Source organism: Thermobia domestica, chromosome 12, assembly GCF_964235325.1.
Source record: "Thermobia domestica chromosome 12, izTheDome1.hap1.1, whole genome shotgun sequence".
Lineage (NCBI taxonomy): Eukaryota > Metazoa > Arthropoda > Insecta > Zygentoma > Lepismatidae > Thermobia > Thermobia domestica.
The window spans coordinates 188,979,308-188,991,503 of NC_137465.1; the positions used below are offsets into that span (position 1 = coordinate 188,979,308).

The 12,196-nt window shown below is 34.6% G+C and overlaps 1 protein-coding gene across 1 annotated transcript; it reads left to right on the forward strand.

Moving 5' to 3' along the window:
- The first annotated feature begins 1,842 nt into the window (after positions 1-1,842).
- LOC145666903 (uncharacterized) lies at positions 1,843-9,148 on the forward strand. Its single transcript, XM_081734493.1, has 2 exons — positions 1,843-5,051; positions 7,853-9,148. Exons 1-2 carry the CDS (start codon positions 3,235-3,237, stop codon positions 7,893-7,895), a joined length of 1,860 nt encoding a protein of 619 aa, XP_081590619.1. The 5' UTR covers positions 1,843-3,234; the 3' UTR covers positions 7,896-9,148.
- The last annotated feature ends 3,048 nt before the right edge of the window (positions 9,149-12,196 follow it).

The window sequence follows — 12,196 nt, forward strand, 5'->3', positions numbered from 1 at the left end:
CATTGGATGGGTTGTAACCCTATTCACCGGAGTAAATGGAAGCTATCCGAGTAATAAAGAACGCTGAAATAGGCGATTAGCAACGGAGGAGCCTCTGTTTATAAGAGCCTCTCAACGAAACGCAAATAATGAAACAAGTATTTATAACAGTTACTCCAACTACCGCAAAATACTGTAAAACACAAAATTTTAGTTGCGTTATCACAAATCGCTACGGAATGAGGCTCAAGACGTCCAAGACAATTCCCAGAGACCCCCCCAAAATGCACTGTTATTACTCGTATATTTTTCCTTTACCCTTCGCTCACGCCCAAAAAATTGATTTGTCTAGAGGCAATTGCTGTTGCCTGACAGCCCGTTCCTACACTGTGGGTAGAGGTGGAGCGAAGTAGAATGCGCTATAATTCAATTGATACAACTTGGCCCTTGTGACAGTTGCTTTCCTCTATTTTTTCCCCTCCTGCATGTGGTCATAACAATCAGCAAAGAAAAACTGTTTCTTTGGTAACAGCACGTTCAGCCAATTATAGTGGCTCATTTCTCTCGCTCTGCAGTGGTAAACATTCCACTCTCTCCGCACTTTGCCAGTTTGAATATAAACAAATGCACATTGTTTTAGTCGAATGTTGACTTGAGTAGTGGACCTGTTGGTTATTGAGAGCATTCATTTTAGTTCTATTTTGTGTCATTTAATTTTATAAAACTGAGATTTACTTGCAGTGAATAATTTCTTGTTGCGTGTATACTACTCGTGTAGTTTCAATATCCGACGCAAAAGCTGGCAACGCAGCATTGAGCACCACGTGAGCGCAGCGAGCTGTCACAAGGGACAAGTAGTAGCAATTGCACCGTAATAACTACACAATTCTTGCTGCAGTAGAATAACTTGAGAAGTGATTTCTGCTGTGTTGTCATACCAAAGATCTCTTAAGCAAGCGAGACAGACTGCGTGCAAAGAAGTTAGTGGATGTTTCTAAATACATACCGTTCTCAGAAAGTTGTATCATTGAAAGAAGATACTAAAGTATAAAATTATCAATATAATTTAGTTCATATTATAATAACTCTATATTGCAATATTCTAGGGCTACTGTCGGTAGGCCTGTTAGGCCACAAAATACGCCACCGTGAACAGAAAATGGTTTCTTTTGTTGGTTCCGTATTGTCGTTAGTTATCTATAATAACGAATTTGCTATTATAGATTCATATATCCAGAATATATCTTACGTACTTAATTGCTTAATTTAATTTCAACTTCTTTACTCAGCACAAAAAGTTCTAACTATTCAAGAAGTGGAAAATAGTTTGTTCCCAATATTGCTCAACCTATATCTTCATATTGACTTCTCAATGATTTTTTAAAAAATAGTTTGGTTACATACCCATTAACAACACACTTATCAACAGTGTAATTTGAAACGGACACCAAAAAACTTTCTTTTCTCATACTCTAATTTATTTGTTAATGTCTAAAATAAAGGCACAATAATATTTTCATGATGCATTGAGATTAAAGTACGCATTCGATTACGATAGTTTTCAAAGCAAATGATCTCTCGTGGCTATGCAGGGTGGAAGGTAACTCCACCGAAAAACTTCAGAACATGATTCCTTATATGAAATGAAAGAAAAACATCTAATAAACATAGGCCGAAAAACACCTCCTTTCAGACTTAAGAGCTGCCGGAAATTCGAAAGTATAAGATTTATCGCAGACGGTTCTAGGAATTATACAGGAACTAGCATGCGTCCTATCTAAATATCCATGTTTCATAATCTTCCATTATAGGAGAAACGAATTGTATATAGGAAGTTGGGGTGTGGAGATACTCCTTTTAAGTACTAATGGTGTATTCGTTATGCCGGTGAGGCAGTATTCTGAAATATAGATATTTAAGTCGAGTGCATTATATACAGTATGGCGCTAAATTCGTTGTACAAAAGCAGAGGAGTGATTCCTGAGAGTAAAACAAACAAAAAAGTTCCTATAATCATAGGGCGAAAACCCCATCGTTTACGTGTTATAGGCTGCCGAAATTACGAAAAAATGAACTTTAAAGGTTCATAGCTCCAAAACTATGGAACCTACCTTGGTCGGGTCAAGACTTCGCTTAAGAACTAGTATGTTGTAATATGTCATTAAATGGTCAAGGTTTTGAATTTTCTAAAATAATAATTGTAAATTGTAATTATCCTCGATTTTTCTGTTATTAAAACGAGATAACAAGTTTTGCACCGAATTGTAATAATAATAGTATTCTAATTTGCGATTTAAATCATTTCAAGAAAAGCTATGGTTCTCAATGACCTCTGGTGGTAATTTTTGAAATGATAAGTTTGTTCATGTGCAGCGCTACCTGGGATCGTCAGATCACAGGCAGCTATCAAATTGGAAGGAAAACGTTTACCTTTGGTGTCAAAATTCAATATGTTTTAACCTAATTGGCTTCTAAATTAAATTAAGTGTTGGTAGTGTATTTGATAAATTGTGAATATGTGAGTTTATTGCTGTGAAAGCTTTGGTTTATAACTGGAATACCTACTGTAAGTAATTTTTTTTTCTAGAATTTCTTTTGGCAAGTTAGTACGCCATTTAACATTGTGGTTGTTTCTATGCTGCTATCGCAGGTCGATATTTGAATGATAATGAGTTTTATAGTTGAGTTCTCAATTTTGTGATCTAAATTAAATTCATTTTGTGTTATTTTTGTATTCTCAAAATTTGGCAACTAATTATATTGTTCGAGTTTACAGATATAAAGTTGATAATATCCGATTTAACTCTATTATTTGACTAATGTAGAGCTTAGTTTACCTGGCGTGCTATGAGAGTATTTTTACTAGTAGCTATTGGATTTAATAAGTTCCCACTTTTGTTCAGTTACTTGAACTATACCAACATAACCATAATTTATTTTTTAGTGGGGGAATTAAATTCTCCTTCCTTCCAGCGTGCACGTTTAAGTTGTCTTTGCGGAGGCAGGTGCGCGTGTAACGTGTTAATATCCTTCCAAAATAATTGTAGTACTAATATAAATATATATTTAGAAACAGGATATACGTTACAAATCTAAATAGCTGCCTGTGATCTCAGTTGGTGAGTGGGAATGTGAAATATGTTATTATTTCTTGTTATGTGATAGATAGAGCCGGATTATTTTGTAAAAGGGTTGCATTATAGTTAAATAGTAAGTAATTAAAATTGTATTGAGCGTCACCGAGTGGTTCGTAAGATGGCGACCGGACCTGTTAATCATGACCTACGTCTTGAACTTGATCATTTCGAAAATGGTGATACTGGAGTTTTAGTAATTAACCAAACTCAATTGACAAATCCTAGTGTGGAAAATCACGCTAGTGATCTTGGCGTTTTGAATGACGCTAGAAAGAATAATACGGTAGAAAATGATTCATTTGTTATTGCAAGTGGCAATAAAAATCAGAGTGATAATGTTTGTATTAAGACTTCGCCTAGTCGCCCGGGGGTGTCTGGTGGCCACGAGCAAACAGCAGTCGGCGGTCAAGGCCGTTCACCTCCAACAGCTGGTGGTAGCTTATCAGCACAAATACGAGCAATTCGTTCGCACTTGGCTGGAACTCAGATATTTCCTTCAGAATCGGTTGTAAATAATTTCACATGCAATACTAATGCTTCTGTTTTGAGAACAGATTTAAGTAAACTTGTTACTCATTCAGCACAAAAATCTTTAAACGATTTTGCTCGTAATATACCCTTTTGTGATGGAAGCAAAGATATAGAACTCTTTCAGTTTTTGCTTTCTGTTTATAAAATTAATAAACTGAGGTTGTTTCCCTTAGAATGTATTATGATGTTGGCTATTGGAAAAACTACTGGGATATTAAATACAGAATTACTTAAGTTGTTGGGCAATGTTAATGACTGGTTGGAGGTATGTCGTGCCTTACGAACTTCTCTGTTGACACCATTAGGCTTACGAGAAATAAATAGATTGTTTGTTGAACGTATTCAGAGCAAGAATGAAAATATATTAGAATATATCAGCAATATTTATGATGCTTATGTGGTGTTTCAAGGCACTCTAAATGAAGAGGGTATTAAAGTGAATGTTTTACAGGGTATGAAACCAGATATTAGATACGCAATCTTTAAATATAATATTCCATCAACTTATCAAGAACTATATGAGGAAGTTGTTAAATATGTGAATTATGAAAGATCAAAATTAGTCTATGATGAAATGTGCGGGTCAAATTTTTCTATTGAGTGTAAAAAGAGAATAAAATGTTATTTTTGTGGCGGGGATCATAAGGTTATAAATTGTATGTATAAAAAGCAACAACAAAAACAACAGGCGGCCTTGATGAATAGAACGTCAACCGAGGATAATAGGAAACCTATAGCTACATTTATCGATGCGTATTTTTTGGGACGAAAGATAGAAGGAGCCTTAGATACTTGCAGTACAGTGAATCTTTGTGATATAGACTCTTTTAAAGAGTGGGAACAAAACACTAACTGGAAAGTGCAATATATTAAAGATACTTTTCGTGGAGTGGGGATTGGAAAGGAAGTGCTTTATTTAGATCAGTGTGTTGTTCTACCGATAAAAATTGGTGGTTTAACTTACAAACTTAAATTCTTTTTGCATAAAAACTTGTCACCTAAGTTTATTATAGGAATAGACGGAATTAGTTTTCTTAAAGGAGCAATAGACATTAACAAGAAACAATTTATAATAGATGGTGGAAAAGTTAAAGTTCCAATAAGGTTAAATAATACCCCTACTCTTTTGAAAAATGATTCTGCCGCAGAAACTAATCATTCCAGGTCCCATAAGGTTCCGACTTCTAAATGGTTTGTGGAACATCAGGCGTCTCGCGATGGTGTGCAAGCAGAAACAGGTTCAAACAGCAGAGCTACATCCAGGGCGGTGGTACATAATTTTCAACAGTCTGGTACACAGGGGGATGGATCCAATGTACGAGAGGATACGAGAACTCCTAATAGGCAGGCTACCAAGGTTTTGGTCGATCCCAAGTTGGTGAATGAAGATCCTGATTTACCAAGGTATGTAAGTGAATTGGTTGTTAATTATTCTGACGTTTTCAGTGATCGTATTGGAACAGTTAAAAACTTTGAGTATGAATTAAAAGTGACTGATGAAACCCCTATTCGAAATAAAGCATATCCGATTTCACGTAGTGAACAGAAGGAGATGGATAAAATTATTGATGATTGGTTAGAACAGAACATTATTGAAAAAAGTAATAGTTGTTGGGCTTTTCCTGCATTTTTAGTTAAAAATAAGAGTGGGGGAAGAAGATTAGTAGTCAATTACAAAGGTTTGAATGACAGACTGTTGGTTAATTCTCAATATACTCCGCTTATTGAGGATGTTATTGCACAATTATCTCAAGGGCGTATCTTTAGTGTGATCGATCTACGTAAAGCTTATCTACAACTGAAGATATCTGAGAATTCGCGCCAGTATACTGCGTTTTTGACGCACAGAGGCCTTTTTCAATTTCGTTATTTACCTTTCGGATTATCTGTGGGGTCTTACTTGTTGTCAAAACTTATGACAGACTTGTTATATCCCTTAAAAGAGGAAGGATTGGAGTGGTTTTTTGATGATGTCGTACTGGTTTCTAAAGATATTGTTTCGCATAAGAAATTGTTGACAAAAGTGTTGAATATTTTTCGTGAAAATGGTATTACGCTGTCACTTGATAAAAGTGTTATGTTTCAAACCAGAATTTCTTATTTAGGTCATATTATTGAATATAATAAATTTGAAATGGATCCTGCTCGCCTAGATATTATACGCAACTTACCAGCACCAAAAAATCGTCGGGGGGTGTTGCGTTTATGTTCATTCTTGCAATATTACTCAAGGTTCGTGCCTGGTTTTCATGAAATAATGCATCCAATAAATGAATTGAGATCTCCTAAGGTGGCATTTCATTGGGGACCCGCCCAGAAAAAAGCCTTAGATGATATCAAGGCAATGTTCGAATCCCACATTGTGCTTAAATTACCCGATTTAAACCAAAAGTTTATAGTGTGTTGCGATTCATCATTAAAAAGTCTTGGAGGGGTGATCCAACAGTACGATTCAGAAGGCTACTTGAGACCTGTAGCGTATTTCAGTCGAAAATTACGTCCTTATGATTATAGTAAGCCCATTTATTTGCTTGAATTGATGTCAGTAGTGGAGACTCTAGAACGATTTAAAATCTATTTACATAATAAATTTGAATTATTAGTAGATAATCAAAGTTTGTCTTATGCCCTCAAGAATATTAAACGTGTAAAAAAATATGGTAGCTTATTGCATAGGTTGTTTGCCTTTCATTTTGATGTTAAGCACATATCGTCAAATTTAAATGTAACATCTGATTTTATTTCTAGAGTATATAACACCCATGATTTCGAATTGATTGAGAATGTACAATCTAGTGATGAGGAAATGCAAAACCTATGTATGGTAAATATGTGGGATATGCCCTATGCATCTTTATCTATTAAGGAGCATCAGTATAAAGATCCTTTTTTGTCAGAAATAATTAAAAAATTGGAAAGCAAACAACAGGTAGAAGGTTATAAATTTGTAAACGGAATACTTTGTAAGAAAACAAAAGCATATAAGAATCCCTATAAGGTTTGTGTTCCCAAAAATTTATGGAGAGTATTGTTGGAATTCTATCATGGACAAATTTTGCCCGGTGGTCACGGAGGGGTGAGCCGTACGATTGGGAAATTAGCCTCGCGCTATACATGGCCTGGTATCTTGAAAGATATTAAGGAATACGTAACCACTTGTAAAGAATGTCAATTAGCCAAAGCCGAAAATAAGAAAAAGATGGGGTTGTTAGTATCAGAATATGAAAAGACTGTAAACGGTCTTTGGTATGGAGATGTAATTGGGCCAATAACAAGATCAAAATCAGGACGTTATTGTTTAATTATAGTAGATGGTTGTTCACGTTTTGTTTATCTGGAACCTATTAAAGTTTTGTCCAGCCAAAGTATTATAAATAAGATGTATAAGTTAATGTGTAGGCATGGGTTTATACATGCTTTCGCCCATGATTGTCACTCTATTTTTGTATCTAAATTGTTCATGGACTTTTTATATAGTCAAGGAATCAAAGATATCAGGATTTCCCCTTACGCAGCCTTTTCGAATTTGAGTGAAAGATACATACGTTCTGTGAAAAATGGGTTAAAGATATTTTTCCATGATAAACAACAACAGTGGGATAAGGGCATACACGAAATTGAATTCTCACTCAATAATTCGATCCACACAGAACTAAAGTGTAGTCCAGTGGAAATAGTATACGGATATAATGTCTGTGACCCTCTTGACACTAAGTGGAATGTGGATAAAATATTTGTGGATAAGAATAAAGGTGAAATTTGGGCATCGGCGATGCGTAATATGGAGTTAGCGTGGAAGAGGAGGAAGGCGTTATATGATAAAAAGAGAATTCCTGTTGATTATAAGGTGGGGGATAAATTATTAATAAAATCGCAAGTGAAGTCATCATTGGTGGACAAGTTTAATAAGAGCTTGGCTTATCGTTGGGAGGGCCCATACACATTGGTCAAATTCCTGGGTCAGAACAGTGTTCAAATTAGATCTGATGCTAATCCTAATGATGTTCGTAGGTCACATGTAGCCCTTACTAAAAAGTATCGAGAGAGAAGAGATGTAACTGCAACATAAAAAAAAAAAAAAAAAATATTCGGCTAATTTAGAGTATCTCAGTCAGTGTTACCGCTTACCACAGTTTTAGTTTGGTTGTGTATTTGTTTGTGTATTATTTGTTTTGATCAAATAGTAATTGTTATTTCTATTGCAGGCCTGCAATGCCGTGTTTTGTGTATTGTCGCGACTACCATTGATGTATGTATGTGTCCATGAATAAGTTTGGTTTCGGATATTGTCAATTATTGCAGAATTTGTCAGCTGTATGTAAGTAGTATGTTTTTATTGTTTATTGCCTAAATGGATGTTTTGGAGAGCCAATATCTGTAAAAAAAAAAAAAAAATCAATTCTGCATTTCCGAGTCAGCTAAATTTTGTTAATTTGAGTATTGATAATTAGTTTGATAATGCTTATGAGGAATAAGATTTCAAATTAATCTATCACTTATTAGACAAAAAAATAATACTTTAGGCTGTATTATTATAATTTATTAATGAGTTAATTGCCATAATTATTAACGGGTGATGGATTAGAAGTAGAGGTCCCTGAGTGAATGTATTTTGTATGGCGATGGATGATTCTCGTTATTATTAGTATTTGATTTTGTTTAGTTCGTTTCTTTTTCTTTTTTTTCTTTTTCTTTTTGGGGGTTAGGTATGAATGATGGAGTGGATGATTCAAATCAACTAACGGAGATATTATGAGTAGTTACCTTATGGCAATTGCTTATTAAATGGATTATAATTTAGGAACATTTATATTAAAAAGGTTAACTTTTTAATTCGGGAGGGCAGGATGTGTGTAATATGTCATTAAATGGTCAAGGTTTTGAATTTTCTAAAATAATAATTGTAAATTGTAATTATCCTCGATTTTTCTGTTATTAAAACGAGATAACAAGTTTTGCACCGAATTGTAATAATAATAGTATTCTAATTTGCGATTTAAATCATTTCAAGAAAAGCTATGGTTCTCAATGACCTCTGGTGGTAATTTTTGAAATGATAAGTTTGTTCATGTGCAGCGCTACCTGGGATCGTCAGATCACAGGCAGCTATCAAATTGGAAGGAAAACGTTTACCTTTGGTGTCAAAATTCAATATGTTTTAACCTAATTGGCTTCTAAATTAAATTAAGTGTTGGTAGTGTATTTGATAAATTGTGAATATGTGAGTTTATTGCTGTGAAAGCTTTGGTTTATAACTGGAATACCTACTGTAAGTAATTTTTTTTTCTAGAATTTCTTTTGGCAAGTTAGTACGCCATTTAACATTGTGGTTGTTTCTATGCTGCTATCGCAGGTCGATATTTGAATGATAATGAGTTTTATAGTTGAGTTCTCAATTTTGTGATCTAAATTAAATTCATTTTGTGTTATTTTTGTATTCTCAAAATTTGGCAACTAATTATATTGTTCGAGTTTACAGATATAAAGTTGATAATATCCGATTTAACTCTATTATTTGACTAATGTAGAGCTTAGTTTACCTGGCGTGCTATGAGAGTATTTTTACTAGTAGCTATTGGATTTAATAAGTTCCCACTTTTGTTCAGTTACTTGAACTATACCAACATAACCATAATTTATTTTTTAGTGGGGGAATTAAATTCTCCTTCCTTCCAGCGTGCACGTTTAAGTTGTCTTTGCGGAGGCAGGTGCGCGTGTAACGTGTTAATATCCTTCCAAAATAATTGTAGTACTAATATAAATATATATTTAGAAACAGGATATACGTTACAATGTGTCCTATCCAAAATGCGTGTTTCAGAAACCTGGGATGCTTCCACAACAATTTTTATAGAGGGAGTTTGACTACGGACCTATGATATAAAGTACTCTACAACTACCTCCATAAAACTGTTGCGTGAGTACCTTAGGATTTTGAAACATGTATTTTTGGATAGAGCACATACTAGTTCCTAAGTGAAGTCTTGACCCGACTACAGTAGGTCCCATAGTTTTGGAGCCATGGGCCTTTAGAATTCATTTTTTCATATTTTCGGCAGCTTATAATACGTAAACGATGGGGTTTTCGCCCTATGTTTATAGGAACTTTTTTGTTTGTTTTACTCTCAGGAATCACTCCTCTGCTTTTGTACAACGAATTTAGCGCCATACTGTATAGTTCCTGCGTAATTCTTTGAATCGCTCGCGATAAGATCCTATAGTTTTCAAACCAGGGCGTTTTCAAACATTAGCGTTCTCAAACATTTGAAAAAAGAATTACCTTCCAAAGTTTCTCGGTGGAGTTAGCTTCCGCTCGGTATGGTTAGCTCACGGGGCTTCGGCATAGGAGACCTGGCTTTTATTTCTGGTGGGAGTTTATATGATTCAGATCCCACGTTATAAGGTATATGTCTATATCTCACACACGGCGTATACTCATCTAATATTTTTATAGTTCAGCGTATACCTATTGTAAATCAGGGATGTAATTGGGATGTAATCTATGTTTCTGAAAACGATCAAAAGAACACCTCCAAAAATTTTAGCAATATTCCCCAGCTCCAATTTTGGTGCTGGGGGGTTAAATCAACTTTAAAGCAAATGAATAATTCATTCGATAGTTCATTTCAGAATCAAGATGTAAACCTTAATGTTATTCCATGTCGAATATGCATTTGTTAACTATATTTGTAGATCCACGAGGAAACTCCAAAATACACATGAAGCTTCGTAAATCCAGTAGAGACCGAATTTACTGAAACCACATAAGTTTCCCCACTTTAAACTTGCCCTACATAACTTGACATTTAACCATTCTCTACTTACTGGTATTTCATAATTATTTATTTGAATTACAAATGTAACACCTACAGTGGCGTATTTACGATTTTGTTTCGGGAGGGGCTTTGCTAACTTTCGGGGGGGGGGCTTTGCCTGGAAATGTGAAAATTCTGCAAGATATTTCATTTACTTTACTATACTAAGTAAGATTTCGTGGGGGGCTTAAGCCCGGAAGCCACCCCCCTATATACGCCACTGAACACCTACATACTTCTTTATGGTCTTGCATACTTACTTTCATGGTAACATTTCAGAGGCAAATAAATTTAAAATATAGTTAAAATATAGCTGAAAAGATCAAGAACCTCACAACATGGATGAAGCAAAGAGTTCAGTATTGGTCAAATAGCAATCACGTTGATATCGTAAAATAAATCGAATTTAAAGACAAAAAAGTATAAAACTGCAAAGAACTCAGTCAATAACATCTTCGTCAAACACATAGAGAACAAGTTAGCGGACGGCGACATCCATGGAACAATAAGACTACTTACCTCCGAAGACACCTTAGCTTCAACAGATGCTTCAACTTTGCACTTGTTAAAAAAAAAAAAAAAAAAAAAATCCGCCACATACTTATGAATTTATACCTCCTGATACATCCAATTTTCAAATCGACATTGATGGAGTCTCAACCAACGAATTTCTAAGAGCACTCAAATCCTTCCCCCCAGGCTCATCAGGAGGTATAGAAAATAAATAATATGCGTCCATCTATTCTCAAAGAGAAAATGTATGTGCATTGTGAAATTTGAAATGAATAAAAAAAGTAATTTTTGTTCGGGTCGCTAAGTTCGTAAGACTTGAAAATAATATAGAGATGTGTTGGTGGTGATCGTTTGTAGCGCAAGATTTTGTAAGAGTTAAAAAAAAAAAATGAGATGGCGGGTTTCGGGTTCATATTCCGTCTGTCGCTATTTATCCTCTGTGCACCACCATTAAAGTCTCCGTTCCCCGAACTAAATGGTTTGTGACTCGATAAGGACTGATTTCACGGTTTGGAAATCCTATCTCCCCGCGGTGTTCCATGGCTTTAGGGAAACAAGATCCCTCTAAAACCGTGTAAGCAAATGAAACTTGATTTTATTCGCATACGTATCCTGTATTCACGTGCTGCAACGCTGAAAGAGAATTTTGTTCTAAACTTTGGTTTGTGTGGATGAACTAGACTGACTTTCACTTTCCATGTGTACTGAAAGATAATGATAATAATAGTAATAGTACAAGAAAATAAACGAATATCTAGAATTTAAAAATTTTAATTGAAAGTCCTGAAAATCAGTCTAATCCCCACTAGAATCGAGAAATTGCTTATATTGCCTCATAAGCCTAACAGATTCATTGGAAACTAATGTTATGCACAAGGTTAGGGATACAACTTGTTTATGAAAGAAAAAGCTTACGAATTTGAGGATAACAATGTAATAAAAGTTTTAATGAGTAAACGACAACAACAAAAAGAAATATTTTTCTTTCAAAAAAAAGTTAAGTAGGCCTGAAATTAACATTGAATTTGGAGTTTTATAACAACAAATATTAAGAATAAGGCATAAGGCCTCTAACACAAAAATAAATCAATTCAAGTAAATTACATCTTGGTTTTCTTTCTTGACCTATGTAGTGAATGAATTGTTATCATTAACCTGACACACATAAACAAAATATGGAACTGATATTTATTTTGCATTGTTTATCTTTCATATAGAGCT